Consider the following 23,361-nt stretch of genomic DNA (forward strand, 5'->3'; position numbering starts at 1 on the left):
AGTAAAACTTTAACTATTGTCCTTCTACTCATTTATACTTTTAGATGGTTATTTCTATACATAACATACTATTATTTCGACGATCATTTAAAAAAAAATGGGGTCAATTGTAAAATTTGTAGATTCCCCACCCCAACGCTGATCAACTGTAGACTTGCCACCCTATCATAGACTAGGTTTGTTTAGGTTATGAGCCATAATCAGCTGTTGAATGTTTACCCGACATTCTACAATTGACTATGGCTCGTAATGCATAACCTAGCCTAGCCTACGTTAGGGTGGAGAGTGTACAGTTGATCACTGGGTGGGGGATTTTTACAAATGAGTGTAGTTAGGGTGGAGATTCTAAGGTAATCAGTGTGTGTGTGTTGGGAGAATTCTACAACTGACCCAAATTTTCCTGATGATTCGTTGAAATAATAGTATATTATGTATACAAATAATCTGATGATATAGATAAGTAGAGGGACAATAGTTAAAGTTCTATTTTAGGCCTCATAACCACTATCTGATCTATCACAGGTGCAATATCAACTGTGTGTCATAATTGATTGAGAGAGTAAGTTGATAATGGCAAACAAACTTGAAATATGTTCCCCGCAGATGAAAGCATTTGATATCTGGTCTTCACCCCATGCCAAACATATCTGAGGAAACTTCACGGACTGCCAACAGATGGCAGGCTGGGTTCATGCACTTGCCTTCATTTGCCGTGCAATGAACAAGTCGAAACCTTTTCCTCTTTATCTTCGCAAAACAAAAATAACAATGATAATAATAGATAGATAAATGGATAAGAAAATAAAAAATGGGTGAATAAATAGCAATTAATGAATAATTAGAGGGATTGAAAAATATAATTGGTATGCACAGATGGGAGCGGAAATGGAGACCATATTAGAATACTGTGGGGTAGTATGAACAAGTACTTCTGTCTACAGGTACACACCTCGGTGCTGTCCACATTTCAAATTGTTACTTTGGGTCACACGCACTCACATACTGTATGTGTGTGTGTGTACTATATATATATATATATATATATATTGTCATGGGTTGCTTGGTTTGGCATGAGTTAATGTAAAGAGTGGAACTTAAGTCGAGTTCCAGTTGGGAAGCAAGCCCACAACAATAAAGTGGAACGTATAGATAATTTAGGTAGATAAACGTACGTTCCGAGGAAAAGCAACATTTGAGACTGAATGTAAGGATGGAGGTAAGATAGAAGTCTGCACGAAACTTAAATAAACTATATTTACAAATAAAGAAAAAATAAAGCTTTACTGTTTGACATTTACGATCATACACTCAAAGTACACAGTGACATTTAACATAAATAAATACATACAAGAGAAATAACAAAGGGGCACAACATAACATACAAAAGTAATGATATAGTCCAAGATTGATTAATACTATTCTTGCGAAGAGAACAGCAAGGTACAAATATACAGCGAGAAGTATGTGAGGCCTGGGGTTGTGTGAGTAGGGGCGGACAGCCGGCCCGGGGGGACGCTTTTTATACCCGAGGAAGGCGTGGCCAATTGTTTCATGGTAAGGTTCGAATCACCAACGTTGTCACAGCGTATGATGGCTACGAGTCATGTTCGAAGCCGTTAGTAGTAGGCGGGCGATTTGAAATTAGTTCGGTACCCGGTTGGCTATAACAATATATATATATTACAAGCGCCGGCTTCGCCATGGGCGCTTGGCCTGCAGCGCTGCTTGTTTGTCGAGCGGGCGCTTCGCGCCCTGCCCTTTGGGAGGCTCGTCCCTTAGGACGAGTTTGCTTTGCTCGCGGCCAATCAATCGTCTCCGTTGCCGTAACGTCAGCGTTCTCGGCCAATCAGTCGTCTCCGTTGCCGTGGCGTCACCACTCTGCACATTTAGTTGTCCCCGTTGCTGTGACGCCACCACTCTGTCGGCCAATCAGGTTCTCGTGAATTGGTACCAAATCACCATCACCGGCTAGATCATTTCGTCAAAAACAGACATGTTGATTTTTTATTTTTTGATATATATATTATATATATATATATATATGTATATATGTATATATATTAGTGATTTGACTTTTTTTCAAATTTGAAAGCCTGTAGTGGCAAACGATGAAAATTTGCCCAAACCTCACAAAAATGCCTTTTTGTCAAATTGTGAAAACAATTCCTGCACCTAAGGAGATTTTGTCTTAGACTGAAGTATATATATAAAAAATCTGCCGTTTACAAAAACATCTATTTGCAGATGAATATATCATACAGTAAACTTTGAAAATGGTCTTAAGTTTGTGAGTTACTGTTTATGAACTTGCTGTGAAAATGTGTCAATTTTGCAAGTGCTGTGAATTCAGCTCTTCCGTGAGCACAGCTCGCTCGGTCACCATATTTGAGTGAGGCATATCAAGCACTGATCGTTCCTGTATCTAGTGGGTGGAAACACATTTTAAAGCCTTAGGAGACTTCAATTTAGAGATAGCAGCATGCAGATCATTGTGTCTTCTAAATAGTGTTGATTTGAGAACCATGCCTTCGCCCATGTAGCTGTGATAAAGTCACAAGTAGCTTTCAACTGATCTCCATTTCAGGAGAAAAAAAAAACTATCCATAGGTTGCTCGATAATTAATTCCACTTGGCACTATGAAGGGAGGGCAGCTTCCGCCATTTCATATGAGGCCGTTTTCCCTCCATGTGGTAGTGCTTATATGTTTCACAGAGTTCTAAAAGAAACCCGATGTAATCTCTCCATCCAGGATTTTCTCGTGATGGCCTAATTTTTGTACGATTTTTTTTTTTTTTTTTTTTTTTTTTTTTAAGTTCTCATAGCCTGACAAAACATCACCATTGAAATAATAGTTGATGATGGGTGACCGTGATTTTGTTAAGAAAAAGGAATCCATCACGTACCGTAGAACCAACTCGAGAATATGATGTTGGCATCCAATAAACGGAGGCCCTTTTATTCCCTTTTGTCCGCATTGTTCCTGAAGTCTAACAACAACGCCACGGTGTCGGAAATCATCATTTTGACACTTCCCCGTGCATTGTATTCATCTATCAGGGCTTACAGTGGGATAAAGATATCCTCAGCTGATCCGCTTTCGCAAGCCAAAATGCCGAGGTGAAGTGTGGACTAGTGGACTAGCTAGGTAAGACCACCCGCTCACGCGGGATCGGTTTTTGTGGGAGGGGAAGAATGTCTGTAAGAAAATGAAAAGATAGTTGTGTATAAAAGAGGGCTTCTGCCACCGGGCGATTAGGGATATTTATTTCGTGGTGTCGTGGCTTTGGAGGTATGGGCAGGAGACTTGGGGTTGGAGACTGGGATTGATATGTGTAACCGTTAGGTTACGTAGGAATATTTATTCTTCTTATCCTCATCCAACAAAGTTAGAAAACGAGTAGGAGGCTTAGTCTTAGGGAAAGATAGAAAAATTGGAAATAATTTGAGTGGTAGGTAAACTGAAATGAGATGTAGTGGGAGAGAATGTTAGAAATGAAATAATTTTAGTAGAAGAAAAAGTTTATGTAGTTGTGTTAGTTTTGTTTGCGATATGGTTGTGTGTGTATTGTACATATAGAGGGTTGTTGCCTCCAACGTGTGTGATTACAGCCTGACAATTAATGGGCTATATACATTATTATTATTGTTATCATCATCATCATTATTATTGTTATCACCAGTCGAAGCTGGTGAAGGGATACATTAATTATTGATAAACGCGGCTATACACGACTTATCGTGTACACCGCACGTGGAAGAGGCGCAGCTGACAGATTGTCTGTACGGTGTGGTCTAGGTGTAATGTGTTGTATTATGTGTTTGTGTCTGTCGTGCAGTTTTTCTAGGTGTCTCGTGTGAAGTTTGTGTTGATTGAGTGGACGGATGTTGGAAACTCGGTGTAGGGACTCAGCGGTTCTGAAGTCGCTCCATCGCGAACCCGTGATGAATTTGACAGCGGTATTCTGAACCCTCTGAAGGTTGTAGTTGTTAGTAGGACATGTCAGCTGGCTCAGTCCCGGGGACTGGCACAGAATCGGTCTGACAAGGACTAGGTACAATCGATGTTTGGTGGGCAGTGTTGCAGCACAGCCCTAGCCTTCGCTCCCTGTTTGCGGAAGTGTAGGGCCCAGGTAAGGCAACTATCCAGTGTGCTACCCAGCACACAGGCATGGTCTTTCACTGGAGCGTTTGTGTTGTTTATTTTAAGAGTGTTCGTGATTGTTCTGTTGGTTCGCTTGCAGCAGAAGTATATATTTTTTGCATTTCGACGCGTTGGTCTTAAACTGTACCTTAGTTTCATGAGTCTTTCCAAATATTATATGCCATGTTTTTAAATTATCATTTTTTAAAATTGCAAGTCAATTTTGCCAATTTGCTAATGTTCAAACTTTTTTTCGCTCCCTTTGAACCAAATGTTTCGTTTTTAGTTACTTAGAAAAATGTCTCTGGAATGTACTATTATTTGTTTGAGTGACTTTCATTATTAAAATTTAATACAAACAGAAATCTGTTTTCCTGAACGATGCTAAGAAATAAATGCAAGAATCATTTCACATAAACAAAAGAGTGGGGGCGTGCGGGTCTACTGGAACCAAAAAGGAGGCGTCAGGTAAGATAATTTGGGAACCACTGGTCTAGAGGAACAGATGTAAACTTATTTCTGTTGTGGAGCAAAACAGCTTTCAGGCTTACTTTTGAAGAGTCAATAAATAAGCACCACTCATTCCTATCATATTTACGGTTAAGTTCCTCCATAACAGAATATATATTGCAAAACACCACACCATCCTCAAGTTAAAACCTGTTCAAAATGACAATGTCACTTACGATAAAAACTAAATTTTCATTCTTTTGGATTCCAGCCCTTTAACCTGGAAGCAAGAAGTTCAGATCTTTTTTGACAAATTTAAATCCCGCACAAGATTATTCAGATCTCCCTAACTCAATAAATGTGATTCACTTGAAGAACAGATTGGCCGAAAGTGCATGTCTTCTGTTTCTTTTTCCATAACCTCACTTGACTCATCATCACTTAGTTCCATTTGTTTTGGAGGTCAGGTATGGGAATGTCTTGACTTTGAGGCACTGGTCTCACAGCAGATGATAAATTACGATATTTTACAATATGCTTGACTGATGATGTTATATCTTTTATATTTGTAATGAAGAAGTAGCAATCTAAAGTATGATCTTTTCGTTCTCTCCAAACCATAGGGATGGCAAAAGGCATATGGCGTGAACCTTTCGCACATACAGTGAGAAACTTGACACAGGTTACACAATACACATGAGGGGCCCAGTTTTTATCCTGGTCCGCCACTTTGCAGCCAAAATAACGTTCATAACACTTATTAATCGATGGCGTGAAACACCGTCTTTATGACTTGAATGTCAATACACTGCAAATAAAGCAAAAATTGTTTGGGTGGCGGGTACGCTACTGTGCAATAACACAAACTTATTGCACACAATTGCCCACTACATAACCTCACACCAACACTTCAAACAGTGTTCAGACAGTGTTGCCAACCATTTGATTGAAATTTATCCCACGTAACGTAACATACCGTGGAACACAAAAACTGTGGGTGATGGAAAAAAAAATTATTTTTGGATTCTGCTCACAAGGTAATTGTTTTCCTTGGGACAAACTCTTTCTTGACCAGTATAATTAGAGGGATTGAAAAATATAACTGGAATACACATATGGGAGAGGAAATGGAGACCATATTAAGATATCGTGGGGCAGCATGAACAAGTGTACCTTTTGTCTACAGGTGCAGGCACACCTGCTATGTGCTGTCCAGATTCCAACTTATTGCTTTGGGGCACACGCACACACATATGTGTGTACATTTACCTAGTTGTATTTTACGGGAAGGGGAGCTATGCTCGTGGAGTCCCGTCTTCATATCTCGTTTTATCTAGACTGTTTTTAAATTCGTGTATAGTTTTTGCACACACCACATTCTCATCTAACTTGTTCCAAACGTCTATTACCCTGTGGGGAAAGCTGTTCTTTTTTAGGTCTCTTCTATAACTGTCTTGATTTTCTTTCCGTGTCCTCTTGTACCTCTACTATTCCATTTTATTAGATCCTCTCTATCAATAGTTTCTATGCCTTTCATGATTCTATAAATAGTTATCAAGTCTCCTCTCTCTCTTCTTTGCTATAATGTCTGTAGCTAAGTTTTGCTAGTCTCTCTTCATGCGATAGTTCTGAGAGTGTTGGTGCCAATTTCGTAATTGCTCTTTGTATATATTTTGCTGTACTTTTTTTTTCTTTTTTTTTTTTGTGGCCACGTATTTTCTTCACCATTTCTTCGTCCAGGTATGTAAATGCCACTTTGATTGTTCTTATTAAATTATAAGTTTCTCCAAACAGTTTGTTTATGTTTCTCAGGGGACATATTATTCATAATAATGACTCCCAGGTCCTTTTCGTTTTCTACATTTTTAATTTCTTCCTCTCCCAATTTATATGATCCCACTTTTTTTCTTTGCTTTTTCCAAATTCCATTATATTACACTTCTTAATATTGAATTCCATCTCCCACTTCCTACTCCATTCCCATATTTTATTGAGATCACTCTGTAGCGACTCACTATCTTCTACAGTGTTCACTTTTTCAACAATTTTGCATCGCCCGCAAAGAAGCTCATGTAACTTTCAATTCCTTTATCCATATCATTAATATATATATATATATATATATATATATATATATATATATATATATATATATGGTATATATATATATATATATATATATATATATATATATATATATATATATATATAGCAAACATTATTGGGGCCACAACTGTTCCTTGTGGAACTCCACTAATCATTTCATCCCAATTAGAGTGTTTGTCTTTTATCGCCACTCTCATTTTTCTTTCATGCAAGAAGTATTCCATCCATTTCAGCAGATTGCCCTGTATTCCTCCTGCAGTTTCTAATCTCTTTAGCAATTTCTTATGTGGCACCTTATCAAAAACATTTTTCAGGTCTAGAAATGCTCAATCAGCCCATCCATCTCTTTCTTGTATTACATCTATTAGCCTTGAATAGAAACACATTAAATTTGTGACGCATGATCGTCCTTGTCATAATCCAGATTGCTTTGGATTTAGTACTTTTTTTTTCCAAATTCCTTACCCATCTAATTTTGATAATTCTTTCACAAATTTTAGCTATAGTTAGTTGGGTCTTCCTTGTTTCCCCCTTTATATATTGGTACTATATTTGCTCTTTTCCAATCTTCTGGAACTTATCCTTCTTTCAATGAATTGCTTATTAGAGTATGTATTTTGTCTGTTAGTTCATTCCTGCATTCTCTCTCAAAATCCAGTTTGCCATTCCATCTGGTCCATGTTATTTTCTGACATCGAGATTACTCAACTGATTCATTATTTCATTCCTTGTTACTTCTATCTCTTTCATAGGGGGGACTTTCTTCTCCCACTTGATATCTCTAGGTTGTATGTTCTCCCTCGTAAACTGATTCAAAATGCTTGTTCATAATTTCTGCCATTTCCGTTTCCTCTGTGTATTCAGCTCCTTGTCGTAGTTTCTCTAATTCTTGTTTGTTTTTCAGTTTGCTGTTTACAAATCTGTAAAATAGTTTTGGTTGATCTTTACATTTTTCTATGACATCTTTTCGTTTTTTCTCTTTTCTGCTCTGCACACTTGTACATATATATTATTATAACTAGTACATATTTTCCATTTTCCAGGTCTTTTGTATTTTTTCCATTTTATTCAAGCTTAATTCCTTTTGTCTTTTAACTCCCTACATCTTTTGTTGTACCAACACTTTACATATCCTTTTTCTTGTTTTTGTCCTGGAGCATACTTTTCCACTCCTTTTTAAATTTGTGTCAAAATATTCCATTTCTCTTCTACTGTTGTTTCCTCCTTTGTATCCTTTTCCAGTCTGCTTTTTGAAAGAATTCTTTTATTTTATCATTTTTTCCATACATCAATCCCTTTCTATATTGTTCGTTTTTTTCCATGTATTTTCCCTCATTTAGTTCCAGTTCAACCAATATGTGGTCACTTTTACTTATTGGCGTCTTATATTCAATCTTGTCCACTATTTCGGGTTCTGGTGTGATTATTAGGTCGTCTCGATGGTTCTTCCTCATTTCTATACCTACTATTCTCTTGTATCCATTGCGTCATTGTATGTTCTATAATCATATCAAGTAGTACATTTCCCCATAGGTCGCCTCCACCCTTCACTGTCATCTCTTCCTAGCAGATTTCTTTACAATTAAAGTCACCCATTATAACTATTCTTCCTCCATCTTCATTATCTTATTTAGTGTTATCCATGTGTATTCTAACATATTCTTGTGTTCTCTATCTTCCCACGAAGCCGTTTTAGGAGGCACATAATTTACTACAAACTTCCTGCTCTTCCCATCCCTGTCCTCCACTTCCATCATAAGCATATCTACTCTATTCTTTCCATATGTGACATTCCTCACATTTATATCCTTCTTAGGAACATAACTCCACCCCCTTGTTTTACCTCTCTGTTTCTAATCCAATAATTATATCCACCATGTCCTACACTGTTGGGTGGTAGTGGACCTTTCAGTTTTGTATGTACAATTCCCATCATGTCCTGTTCTTTTTCCTTCAGGTAATCATTCAGTTCGTTCAAGTCTGTTATTAAGCCATCTATGTGTAAGACACTTTAAATTTTCTGCTACTTCCATCGTGTTTTCTGTTTCCTTTCCGTTTTTCTCTGCTATGAACAATTTCCTCACTTTCATATCCACTACTCTCCAATAGAATTTCTCTTTTTCTGAATCTGTTCTTTTCTCTTTTTTTTCCCTTAGCTTCTAGTCTTTTTGTTTTCTCATCCTCTTTCCTCTTTATTCATTTCTCTTTTTATCCATACCTGTTTATATTGATCACTGTCTGCTAGTTTCCCTGTTTTGCTAAGATATTCTCTGCTGTCGTTTGTGACCTGAATTTGATCTTAATTGGTCTGGTCTTATCTGTATTGTATTTCCCTAGTCTATATATTTCTTCAATTTCTTTCCCTGTTTCTTGTCCATCCTCTTGAACTACTAATATATTGTTTACCTTTTCCTTCTCATGCTCTTGTGGTCCTATTTGGATTATGCTTCTCTTCCATCCCTAATATAATTATACATTTCTTTTTGTCCGCTAAGTCTCTTACTATATTCTCCTTCTCTCTCATCACTTTAATAACTGTGTCCTTAGTTTGTTCTTTCATCTGTTGTGTCACTATATCTCTAAATACAATTTTGTTGTTCTCTTGGACTTTTCTCCAACCCTGTGCTTCTTTTGGTATGGACTCTTTATTCTCTTTATTATTATTCTTTAATTCCTCATTCTCATCTTTTTCTTCTTTTAAATTTTTAATTCTTCTATTTCTTTAGTTAGGTTTTGATTCTCCTTCTTTAGTTCTTCCAGTTTATCAACTCTTGGGGTAACTGGTGTTAATTGGTTAAACCTAACCTCCCATGCTTCGTTCATTTTTTAGTTCCTCCTCTAGATTTACTAGTGGGGGGAGGTTGTCACCTCCCACATTAAATCCATAAAAGCAGTTATCTTCTCTTTCCACTGAGCTGCTATTATCTATATTTCTGATTTTGACACCTCTGCTTCCTTGTTCTCCCTCGTCTGTGTGTTCTGCACTCCTTTTGTTTACACACCTTCTAACATCCGGGCCCCGTTCGTCCCCTTCCTCATTGCCTTCCACTTTCCTCAGTAATCCCTCTCTTTCTCCTTTTTCTTCACCTTCCCACTACACCACGAGGTTTCCTCTTCCCTACTAATAAAACAAAGATACTCCCTCAATGTCAAGATCGATGACACTTGAATTTTTCCTGGAGTTCCAAACTTCGCTGTCACTTCGACCGACGTGTGTGTGTGTGTGTGTGTGTGTGTGTGCGTGCGCGTGCGTACGTACGTGCACGCCTGGCTGCACTTCCGCACTCCCGAGCAAGCAGAGAGCTGAGCTCTTGCATGAATGTACGCGTTTCTCACAATTTGCGAAATTATATACTCCTTTTGGTGCTGCTTTAGCGTCCGGTCTACCTCCACTCTAAGAACTTGATACTACAGGATGACAAAATAAAATTTAATAATGTTGAATAACTGGTATATTGTTAATGACTTACATTTAATTTAACCTAATTAAACCACCCTAACCCAACGTAACCAACCTAATCCAACCTAACGCACATCGGGCCACCTGGTCCACTATGGCGGTGTGGGACGGCCATATCGCCCAATGGAGTTAGTTTCGGTTCGATTAATCAGGAGCACCCGGGTTTACATTTTAGCATGGAAGGTCATTTCACAGCGTAGATTATGGATACTGCGATAGACCCCACACTAAAGTACCACCTTCCTTTTTATGTAAATATAAGACATTTTTTATTCTCTTTTTCGCGTTTCGAACAGTTCGCGAAATTATTTCCTCGATTCTGTGTTAAAGCGTGACATTAAGCATTATATATATTTCCCCTTCAGTTCAACCACATCAACGTGGATATGACTTCCATCTACAGCAAAGCCAAGATCTGCGACTTCAAGGACAAGACCAAGTGTGACCTCAAACTCGAACCTGGTATGTGAAGTTGGTGTGTAAATAAGGTCAGCATAACCCATAGATCGTGACATATATGAGCCTTTTAGCTCTCAACCGGGAGGGTAGTTGCTATCGATCACAGGACCAACGAGTGATCCAAGACCATGGTGAATCACACACACATGAGAACATAAGAATGAAGGAGACTGTAAGATGCCATAAGGCCTACACTAGGTAGTTCAATGTCCATTACCACCTGTCATCCTCATCCATAAAGTTGTCTCACCTATATGATTACTAAGTCTGTTCCATTCGTTGACCACTCTGTTAGTAAACCAGTTCTTGCCTATTTCCTTCTTCAATCTAAAATTGTCCAATTTATATCAATTACTGTGAGTCCTGTACTGTTATATTGATATGATGGCCTTGTTTGCGTCATCCTTGTTAAAACATTAGATCCACTTGAACACCTCTATTAGATCACCCCGCACTCTACGTCTTTCCAGAATGTAAGATTGTAAGTCAAGGTGCCTAAGCCTGTCATCGTAAGCCCATATATCGTTTTGATCATTCTACTCTGTACTGATTCTAGTCATTTGATATCCATTTAATAGGACGGAGACCAAAACTGTACCGCATAGTCAAGGATGGATCTAACGCCAGATAGAGTCTGATAATTACCTCTGTACTTTTATTTGTAACCGTCCTAGAAATGAAACCTAATGCTCTGTTAGCTCTATTCCTGGCGCAAATGGATTAAGGTCAGGACTCACTAGAACTCCCAAGTCTCTCTTGCATTGTTTTCTGAAAAAATATATATAAGCTACACATGCTTTCTGGGTTGTGTAAATCTACATTTAACACGCTGCACTTTGAGATATTGAAATCCATTTGCCATTTCACCAAATTTGTATCCACCTGCTCACACACACACACACACACACACACACACACACACACACACACACACACTTCAACGAACGGACGGCATAGAGGACGTTCTGAAGAAAATTGAAGTTTCGTGGATCCCAACGCAAAGAGAAGTGCCTATTGTATTTACAGGGTGGGGGAAATTGCTCGTGGGGTAGTGGGAAAGTAGGGAAAGAGGAGAAGGGGAGGGATTGCTGGGGAAATGGAAGGAAATGAGGAAGGAGAGGACTTGGCCCAGGCAGACAGGCGAAAGGTAAACAAACGGCCCCCGGACCAGCTCAGTGACGACGAAATGTCTAATAAAAATGTAAAGATTAGAAGTATAGATAGGAGCAATACAGTAGAAAGTGATGAGAATGTTTTCCAGGGCTTTAAAGAGGGTGGGGGGGACACAACCCCCCCCCCCGACTGACAAGACTAGAAGAGAAAGTCGATAAGATGATCGAGGACTTGGAGCGTAGGTTCGGTCATGTTAACAACATTGTACAGAGGGTTGAAAATTTGGAAGAACTAGAGAAGGCGAACAGAAACTTAACTAAGGAAATAGAAGACCTAAAAAGACAGTTAGGAGAAGTAAAAAAGGAGAATGAAGAGTTAAAGATGAATAATAAAGAAAACAGAGAGGGATGGAAGACAATTCAAGAAAACAGTAAAGTTGCATTTACTGACATAATTAAACAGCAAATGAGAGAACAAACTGAAGACTCAGTTATTAAAGTGATGAGACAGAAGGAGAATATAGTAAGAGACTTAGCTGACAAAAAGAAATGTATAATTATATTAGGAATGGAAGAGAAACATAACCCAGATAGAACCTCAAGAACCAATGAGGAAAATGAAAAAGTAAGAAATTTACTAAAATTAGTTCAGGAAGATGAACCAGAAATTATGAAGGAAATTGAGGAAAAATCAGGCTCGGAAAGTATAGTACAGATAAGACCAGACCAATTAAGATCATATTCAGGTCACAAACGACGGCAGAGAATATCTTATCCAAAACAGGGAAACTAGCAACAAGTGAACAATATAAAAAGGTATGGATAAAAAGAGAAATGAATAAAGAGGAAAGAGAGGAAGAAAAGCAGAAAAGACTTGAAGCTAAGAAAAAAAACGAGAACAGAACGGAGTCAGAGAAAGAGAGATTCTATCGGAGAGTAGTGAATATGAAACTAAGGCAGTTCGACATACAAGCGAAAAACAAAAGGGAAACAGAGAACACAATGGAAGTGACAGAAAACTAAGAGTGTCTTACACAAATATAGATGGATTAATAACAGGATTGAATGAGCTGAATGATTATTTGAAAGAAAAAGAACCGGACATAATGGGAATTGTAGAAACAAAATTAAAAGGCCCACTACCACCCAACAGTGTAGGACATGATGCATACAATTATTGGATTAGAAACAGAGAGAAAAAGCAAGGGGGTGGAGTTATGTTCCTGACTAAGAAGGATATAAACGTGAAGGGTGTCATATATGGAAAGAATACAATAGAGATGATTATGATAGAAGTGGAAGACAGAGATAAGAAGAGCAGAAAATTTGTGATAAATTATGTGCCTCCGAAAACAGCCTCATGGGAGGAGAGTGAACATAAAAGTATGTTAGAGGACACAAAGATAACATTAAATAAAATAATGGAAGATGGAGGAAGAATAGTTATGATGGGCGACTTTAATTGCAAAGAAATCTGCTGGGAAGAAATGACAGTAAAGGGTGGAGACGACTCATGGGGAAACGCTCTACTTGAGATGATTACTGACCATACAATGACACAATGGATACAGGAGAACACTAGGTATAGAAATGAAGAAGAACCATCGAGACTAGACTTAATAATTACATCTGAACCTAGAATAGTGGACAAGATTGAATATAAAACACCAATAAGTAAAAGTGACCACATATTGATTGAACTGGAACTTAATGAAGAAAAATATATGAAAAGAAATGAACAATATAGAAAAGGAAGAATGATGTATGAAAAAACAAACTTTGATAAAATAAGAAAATTCTTTCAACAAGAAAACTGGGAAGAAATATACAAGAAGAAACATCAGTGGAAGAGAAATGGAATATTTTGACAAAAAATTACAAAAAAGGAGTGGAAAAGTATGTCCCAAGACAAAAACAAGAAAAAGAATATGTAAAATGCTGGTACAACAAAAGTTGTAGGGAGTTAAAAGACAAAAGAGACAAAGCCTGGACCAGATGGAGAAAAGACAGAAGACCTGAAAAATGGAAAATATATACCGGTTATAGAAATGAATAGGTACAAACGTGCAGAGAGGAAAAGAGAAAATATGAAAAAGATGTCATAGAAAAGTGTAAAGATCAACCAAAACTATTCTACAAATTTGTAAACAATAAACTGAAAAACAAACAAGACTTGGATAAATTAAGACAAGGGGGAGTTGAATACACTGAGGAAATGGAAATGGCGGAAATTATGAACAAACATTTTAAATCAGTGTTTACAAGGGAGAACATACAACCTGAAGAGATTGAATGGAAAGAGAAAGTCCCCCCTATGGAAGAAATAGAAGTAACAAAGAATGAAATATTGACACACTTGAGTAATCTTGATGTCAGAAAATCGCATGGACCAGATGAAATAGCAAACTGGATTCTGAAAGAATGCAGGAATGAACTGGCAGACAAAATACATAGCATACTAAACAGTTCCTTGAAAGAAGGAAAAGTTCCAGAAGATTGGAAAAAAGCAAATATAGTACCTATATATAAAGGAGGAAATAAAGAAGAACCTACCAACTATAGACCAGTCTAACAAGTACAATAGCAAAAATTTGTGAAAGAATTATCAAAAGTAGATGGGTAAAATATTTAGAAAAAAAAACAAAGTGTTAAATCCAAGGCAATTTGGATTTAGACAAGGACGATCATGCGTCACCAATTTAATATGTTTCTATTCAAGGCTAATAGATATAATACAAGAAAGAGATGGATGGGCGGACTGTGCATTTCTAGACCTAAAGAAAGCGTTTGACAAAGTACCATATAAGAAGTTACTTAAGAAATTAGAAACTGAAGGAATACAGGGAAAACTGCTAAATTGGATGGAAGACTTTTTGCAAGAAAGAAAAATGAGAGTAGTGATAAGAGACGAGCACTCAAAATGGGATAAAGTAATAAGCGGTGTTCCGCAGGGAACAGTACTGGCCCCAATAATGTTTGCTATATATATTAATGATATGGATGAAGGAATTGAAAGCTATATGAGCTTCTTTGCAGATGATGCAAAACTACTAAAAAGAGTGAAAACAGAAGAAGATTGTGAATCACTACAGAGAGATCTATATAAAGTACAAGAATGGAGTAGGAAGTGGGAGATGGAGTTCAATACAAAAAAGTGTAGTATAATGGAATTTGGAAAAAGCAAAAACAGAATAACAGGATCATATAATTTGGGAGAAGAAGGAATAAAAAAAGTAGAAAATGAGAAGGACCTGGGAGTCATTGTTATGAATAATATGTCACCTGAGAAACATATAAATAAGATTTTTGGAGAAACTTATAATTTAATAAGAACAATCAAAGTTGCATTTACATACCTGGATGAAGAAATGGTGAGGAAAATCCTAATCACCCTGATAAGACCAAGATTGGAATATAACGATATGGTCACCAAGTACAAAAAAATATATAAAAAAAAATTGAAAGAATACAAAGAGCAATTACAAAATTAGCACCAACACTCTCAAAACTATCATATGAAGAGAGACTAGAAAAACTTGAACTACAGACGCTAGAGAAGAGAGAGAGGAGATTTGATAGCTATTTACAGAATCATGAAAAGCATGGAAATTACTGATAGAGAGAATCTGATAAAATGGGATAACAGAAATACAAGAGGATACGGAAAGAAAATAAAAAAAGACAGCTATAGAAGAGATGTGAAAAAGAACAGCTTTCCTCACAGAGTAATAGACAGTTGGAAGAAGTTAGATGAGAAAGTGGTGTGTGCAAAAACAATACATGAATTTAAAAATAGTTGAGATAAAATGAGATATGAAGACAGGACCCCACGAGCATAGCTCCCCTTCCCGTAAAATACAACGAGGTAAAACTAGGTAAACATACACACACAATCGCAATGAAAATAAATGTGTAATTTGGATCATCGATTGAGAAACGTCAGAAAATGCTCACACATTGGAACCAAAGGGATTTCCCCGCCATTAAACCGGATGACTGTTTTTTCCGCGTGTGGATGCCAGCATCCGCCCAAAGCATAATCGTTCTCATTCGTGTGCGCATGCGCGTAAGGAGGTATCACACTGGGCTATTTTTCCTCCCACATCCTACCTCCAACTTCCAATTAAATGATAGAATATGATTGTTTCAGAAATCTAGACTTCTCTAAGAACATTTCAACATTATAACATTCGTACAGGTTTATAATAGCTTAGTTCATCACCCAGCCTCGCTATATATGACGGAAAAAATAATTTTATATTTGGAAAGTTGAAAAAAAATGAAATATTGTAACCGAAGTTTTTACTCAAACGAATTTTTAACTGTCCGTGCTGGTGAAGCCCGTGGAAGACGCGGAATGTATCAGACAACTCGGGTTGTGATTTAGCCATTTAGGCGTATGTTTAATTCATGAAAATCGTATTTCCATGAGTACAAATATTATAGGATAGATAGATAAATTAATAAATAGATAAATAGCGACTAGGTAGGCCTATACCCCATGGAAAAAAATAGTACAACCGCGTACTTTTCTTTCCTCCATTTTCAACCCATTTACATTTACGATCTGAGGATGTCCGCGCATTTCAGTCTTTTGTGAGTACTTTGCACAAGAATTATGTTAATGGAAAGAAACAGTCGTATTTGTGTGTGCGTGTTCGGTTCCATGTGCCTCTAGTGTTCGTGTGTACAGAAGTAGGTATGCGCACGACTCCGAACATCCTAACTACGCATTTCAAAATTATTACCCGCTGCTCACCTTGGAACTGAGGTGACTGGGATATCACTGTGTGATGCATCATCTTCCTCCCGCTGTCGTCACTGCAGTTGCATTTCATGGACACCGTCTCGTGCGTTCATGTATGAATTGTTCAGGGCCACTTTCAAGGTGTCCGAGGGGGTCTTATTATCATTATTATTAGTTATTATTATCATAATTATATATTAGGTATTTTATTATTATTATTATTATTATTATTATTATTATTATTATTATTATTGTTATTATTATTATTATTATTATTATTATTATTATTATTATTATTATTACAGATAAATTGTCTTGCCGTATTGCTTCTGACACAGAGCAGTGGGCGAGATGTAAGGATGACCCGTCATCCAGTAGGAGCCAAGAAAAAAGGGAGGGAGGGAAGTTTGGGAATGAAATTGGTGGGAGTGGATTTGTGCCTTTGACTTTGGCTACCTCTCTTATAAGGGTTGACTTTGGCTACCTCCCTTCTAAGGGTTGACTTTGGCTACCTCCCTTCTAACGGTTGACTTTGGCTACTTCCCTTGTAAGGGTTGACTTTGGCTACCTCCCTTGTAAGGGTTGACTTTGGCTACCTCCCTTGTAAGGGTTGACTTTGGCTACCTCCCTTGTAAGGGAGTTGTTGAGATCGATGAAACTTGAATTTTCCTGGAGTTCCAAACTTCGTTGTCACTTCGACCGACGTGTGTGTGTGTAGTAGTAGTAGTTTCAGAGGGATCAGTTTGTTTAGTGTAATTTGGAAGACTTATGAGAGGTTTTTGATTGAGAGTATTAGGGGAGGAATAGAAGGAGTAATTGGTGAGGACCAGTGTAGGATTAGCCAAGGTAGGGGTTGTGTGGATCAGATTTTTGCTGCAAGGCAAATGTGAGAAAGCTTTAGGAAAAGGTAAAGATGTTTTATGGGCCTTTATGGATTTGGAAAAGGCATATTATGCAAAGACTTGGAGTTTAAGAGAGGCAGAGAGGAAAAGTTTAAATGTAAGATTAAATGTCTGAGAAATATGGTAGGAGTTACTAGGTTGGATAGAGTGAGAAATGAGGTGAGAAGGAGAACAGGAGTGGAAAAGGGGATGGCAGATGGGGCTGATAAAAGATTATTGGGATGGTTTGGACACATGGAAAGAATGAGTGATGAAAGATTGGTAAAAGAGGTGTGGAAGGCAGAGGTGGAGGGAGTGAACTTGAGGGGATGACCGAGGATGAGGTGGGTGGATGGGGTGAAGAGAAAGTGGGGAATGACTATTGAGCAAGGAAGGAAGAAGGCAGAAGATAAGGATAAGTGGAAAATTATTTTGTATGGATGATAGTGTTATGCAAGTAAGGGAGGGGTGGCTAGGGGGTGGTTATGTATGAATGATACCTTGACACAGGCCAAAGGGATTTCTCAGTATCTTCTCTTTTTCTGCATAAGGAGACAGAGAGGAGTGGTCACCAATTAAAGTGGCCTTGATGTGGATGTACTGTGTCTTGCTGTATTGCATTTGACCCAGGCCAATTTGCGGATGCAGGGATGACCAGTCACCCATGAGGAGCTGAGATGCGAGGGGTGAAAAGGGTGGTGGATGGGAGTGAAATGGGTGGGAATAGGTACATACCTCTTAATTATCTACTTCCCTTATAAAAAGGAAAAACTCTTTGTATATTAAGAAATATAAATAAATAAATAAATATGTAAAAAACAAAAAACAGTTGTGATCCATTCACCATGGTCTTAGATCACATGCTGGACTTATGACCAACATCTATCACCCCCAGTGAAGGAGATTTCAAAACTTGCATGGTCACAAGTATATACCATACACATATCCCCTTACTCAAAAGGAATAGTAATGGTTTGCAGTTATAGTGGAGCATTCATGCTTTGAGTGGGGTGCAATCTTGATACCTGAAACTGACCAGGCATGAGGCATGCATGTTAACACAATACATGTTTGTGTTTTTGCACATTTCATCTTATTATCATTGGAACAAAGTTCAAAATGACTTCAGCTGTCCTCCATGTCTATAGATTCTCAGCTCAGTAATCTTCCAAAATTTCATTACCTCTTTTGATTTTCCACTTATTTCACTCTCCAGTTCTTTGTGTGATAGGATCCAATGATTTTCCTTAGTACCACCACCACTATATCCAATAGGTATTTCCTGATCATTAGATCTTGTTGTCACAACTCTGGAACGTAAATGGATGCATACATCACCAGTTCCCTAAAAATGATCCATTCATTTGCTTTTCCATAGTGTCGCAAGAAATACCCATAATAGTATCTGGGATCTTATTGAGAGGTATAATCTGATTCGTGTCTCACAGCACGGGTTCACCAAGGGTAGGTTGTATGTAATTAATCTCTTATTCTTTTGTTATCTGCAAAGTGGCAGATAACAATGATAGTTACAATGTTGCATACCGTGACTATATCAAAGCATTTGACAAGGTGCCCCACCTGAGACAACTAGATGAAATCAAGGCCCATTGCATTGGAGGAAAATTGTTAAAATAGATTAGTGAGAGAAAAAAATGGTCACCATTTATGGTATAAAATCTAAATGGGATAGTGTTACTAGTGGTGTTCCCCAGGGCTTGGTTTTGGATCTCATATTGTTAATTACTGGTATGTACATAAATGACTGGATGTTAATAAGTTTGCGGAGGATGTTAAAATGAGACACCATGTTAGATTGAGGGAAGATACTGGGATACTGCAGAAGGATCTTACTAAATTATTTGTTTGGTCTGAGAAATGACAGAGTGCAGTGTTAAATGTAGGATTACACAACCCAGCTAACAGGTATAGTTTAGATAACACCATATCAGAAAAAACAGAATTTGAAAAGGACTTGGGGATGTTAGTGAGTCCTAACATTAAACCCAGGAAATAGTGTATTATTACCATAAATAGTGCTAACAGGGCATTAGGATTTATTGGTAGGAAGATTATAAACAAAAGTGCTGAGTTAATCATTAAACTCTATCAGGTGATATCCTTGACCATGCAGTACAATTTTGGTCTCCATCCTGTATAATGTATATTAATTCAATAGAATCAATAGAGAAAAGAATGACCAAAATATTATAAGGGCTTAGAAAATGACCATATGAAGACAGACTTAGGCACCTTAGCTTACACACTTTGGAAAGATGAAGAGTGCAGGGTGATTGAATTGAGGTATCCAAATGGGTCAAAGGAAAAGGATGATGTCAAGGTCATCATATTAAGACAGCAGGGCAGGACTCATAGCAATGTATTTAGATTGGACAAATTTAGATTTAAGAAGGAAGTAGGCAAGAACTGGTTTACCAATAGTAATTAACGAATGAAAGGAAGTTGGGAGGTAGGTTTGATGAAAGAGTATTGGGATGGTTTGGACACATGGAAAAAATGAATGAAGAAAGATTAGTAAAAGAGGTGTGGAAAGCAGAGGTAGGAGTGAACATGAGGGGGCAACCAAGGATGAGATGGATGGATGGGGTTAAAGGGGCATTGGGAAAGGGGGGAATGTCTGTTGAGGAAGGATGGGAGAAGACAGAAGATAGGGGTGAATGGAGAATGATTGTGTATGAATGATGCTATGATGCATGAAAGGGAATTTTGGTTGGGGGTGAGGAAGTATGTGTGAAAAATAAATTGATGCAGCACAAAGGGATTTCTCCCCGTCTTCTCCATTTTTGCATGAGGAGACGGAGAGGAGGGGTCGCTGATTTAATGAAGCAGCCTTGCTGTGGATGTGCTGTGTCTTGTGATACTGCTCTGACCCAGGGCAGTGGGCGAGATGCAGGGATAACCTGTCATCCAGGAGAGGCCAAGATAAGAGGGAGGGAGAGGGAGGGGGGTGGATGGGAGTAGTGATGTACCGAAGCTTTGGTATCGGTAAATATCGGTTTATTTTCAAGCTATCGGTATATATCGGTATCAGTAAAATAGAAGGTATCGGTATATCGGTATCGGTATTGAAAAATAAATACCGATACCGATACCGATACCTTGAGAGAAAATTTAAGTTAAATTACTTTCATTCATGAAACAAATAAATAATTATATAAATATATAAAGTAAAGGGTGTCTTTCACGCCATGTGGTTGTGGAATCATTTGCGTCTTATGTAAGAAGAGAAGAGAGCTAGCTGATGGCTATTATCCTATTACCCTTTTCGATCTCATTCTTAATATTTATTTATTGTAATTATTTATTTATATTTAATATTTGAACTTGCATTTTTCAGATAGTCAATATTGTGATAAATTTATTAAATTACAATTAGAATTGCCAGAATTAGCAATAATGCCTAAGTCAAAGCAAAGTGTTATATGGAATCTAGTGACAGTATGCAAAGATGATTCTTCAAAAGTATCCTGTAATACAATATTAAGCAGAGGAGGAATAAACAGGCAAACCCAAACAACAACAAATATTAGAAAGCATCTTCAACATAAACATCCTGATGAGTTTGGAAATGCCGAATTGGAGCAGAAAAAAGCAGCTGAATCAAACCCAACACTTGCCTCATTCTTAAATGTTCCACCTACCAAAAAGCTAAAAATTTCAACTTCAACTTCTAGTCAAAGTCAAACAGGCTGTTCAAGTGCAAAACAGGTATCTCAACAGCCAACTCTTGAAGCTACTCTCCAGTACAAAAAGATTTGGGACATCAACAGTGCTCCAGCAAAAGAGGTACACAAATATATTGCTGAAATGATCACAATAGATTGTCAACCTATATCTATTGTAGAAGATCTGGGATTTGCTAGGCTCCTTAATCACTTAAAACCAAACTATAAGATCCCAAGCAGGAAATACATCTCTAACACAACTATCCCAGAGCTTTATGAAAAAGTGCACAATAAAGTACAAGGCATTGTGAGCAATGCGCAAAATATCGGTATCGGTATCGGTAACCCATTAAATTCCTGTATCGGTATCGGTATCGGTAAAATGCTAAAAAAAATATCGGTATCAGTAAAAATTTTGGTTCTGGCACATCACTAGATGGGAGTGGAGTATATGGGGATGGAATGGGTGGGAGTGAATATTATGCCTTTGTTTTTTAGCTACCTCCCTTGTAAGGGGGAAAAAGCCCTTGGTATATGTATGTATGATTAACAAATGGAATTGACTTAGTAACCACGAAGTGAGTGTTGAAACAATTGATTGTTTTAAGAGAAAATTAGGTGGTAATGGACATGTAGCTGCCTAGTATAGAACTTATGGTCTCTTGCAGTTTACTTCATTCTTATGTTCTTATGTAATACTGCCCCAGAGTACACAAACCATCACCACCATCACAATCATTCTATGACTTTAATGACAAGTATTGTACAATCGTTGCTCATAAGAATAACATACACATGTGTCAGATTATTGTGTGTTTACAATTTATTTTACAGAAATCAAAAAATTGTTAACGAAGAGTAGAAATGTGGATGAGCTTAACTATGTGTGGACAGAATGGCGGGATCAGACAGGGAAGAAGATGAGGGAACTGTACAAACAATTTGTTAAACTTTCCAATAAAGCTGCCAAGCTTAATGGTAAGAACATCAAGGCTTTATAAAATACTCTTGACTCTTTATCACTAATAACATCATTACCCCTTCTATTGTGACCTCACCACTTCCATCTCCATCACCACTGTAAGCTTGTCATAAAATTCTCTGCAGTATTCTTCCTTTACCCTACCACCATTATACCCATCACCTCATCCTTAACCACTAACATCACTACCTACTATGTTCATCACTACTAACTTTGTCAAGTTCATTAACATCATCACATCTAACACATTCATCTCCACTATCACTTCATCACTTTTTGTCACTTTTACCTTCACATCTGTCATGATTATCACTAAAAATACACCTCCATTATATTTTGAGCTGATTTAGTGTTGATCATTACATGAAAACAGGTTTTGACAACATGGGTGATATGTGGATTATGCCATATGAGAGTGATACTTTCCGCCAAGATGTTGATGACTTATGGACACAATTGAAGCCACTATATAGGCAAATTCATGCCTATGTAAGAAGGAAACTACGGGAGGTAAGTGCCCACCATCTGTAGTATAAATGATGCAGCTATAGATTACTGTTAAATTTACAAGGGCAGGACCAAAGTTATTACTCAGTACTTTATAGATTTGATGGCTGGAAGGAGAGCACCCACCATATCTGGTATAAACACTGCTGCTGATATGAATTTATTTTAATTTTACAAGGATGGGACCTAATTTGTTACTTTATAGACTTGAGAGCAAATATATGTTTTTGTTTGCACATAAATGATTAAAAGATTAGAAAAATGATAAAATGGAATCGTTGAATAATTTTCAGTTTTGTTTCACTTTTTTATATATAAGAAGAAATCACAACACTGATCTCTCTTTATATGACTATTAATAGTTTTGAAAAAAAAAATATATGAATCAGTCAGAAAAAAGTAGCATGGAGAGTCAATACAAAATAAATGACAATTAGTATTTTACTTTTATCTTGTTAATAGATTCATCATAAGAAAGATGTTTCAAACTTCATAATCTATATTAGTTTAGATATATGACCTCAATTAATTTTCTTACCTGCTAATTTAATAATCAGACTCAACATAGACTGAATGTCTACAGCACACTTTTCTATTCTAATTCATTTTAGTTTCAAGAGTAATTATCCCATAATTCTTTCTTTTCCTTTGTGTAGGTGTATTCCAAGGATGTGATAAGCAAGCGAGGTCCAATCCCTGCCAATTTGATGGGAAATATGTGGGCACAGAGCTGGTCTGAGGTTTCTGACCTTATGGTGCCATACCCGAAAAAGAGCTTCCCCGATATAGATGCCGAACTCAAAGCTCAGGTTAGTAGGTGCTGGAGGCA

The 23,361-nt window shown here is 37.4% G+C and overlaps 1 protein-coding gene across 1 annotated transcript in view; it reads left to right on the plus strand.

Annotated features, from left to right (window-relative positions):
• The window catches only part of LOC143024993 (angiotensin-converting enzyme-like), a 62,774-nt gene that overhangs the window by 12,569 nt on the left and 26,844 nt on the right, over positions 1-23,361 (plus strand). Inside the window, exons 4-7 of the mRNA XM_076184562.1 lie at positions 10,524-10,620; positions 21,878-22,021; positions 22,399-22,535; positions 23,189-23,341. Coding sequence (XP_076040677.1) covers positions 10,524-10,620; positions 21,878-22,021; positions 22,399-22,535; positions 23,189-23,341 — 531 coding nt within the window. The remainder of the gene's footprint in view (positions 1-10,523; positions 10,621-21,877; positions 22,022-22,398; positions 22,536-23,188; positions 23,342-23,361) is intronic.

This window comes from Oratosquilla oratoria, chromosome 4, assembly GCF_046742065.1.
Source record: "Oratosquilla oratoria isolate Oo_2021 chromosome 4, ASM4674206v1, whole genome shotgun sequence".
NCBI classification, from domain to species: domain Eukaryota; kingdom Metazoa; phylum Arthropoda; class Malacostraca; order Stomatopoda; family Squillidae; genus Oratosquilla; species Oratosquilla oratoria.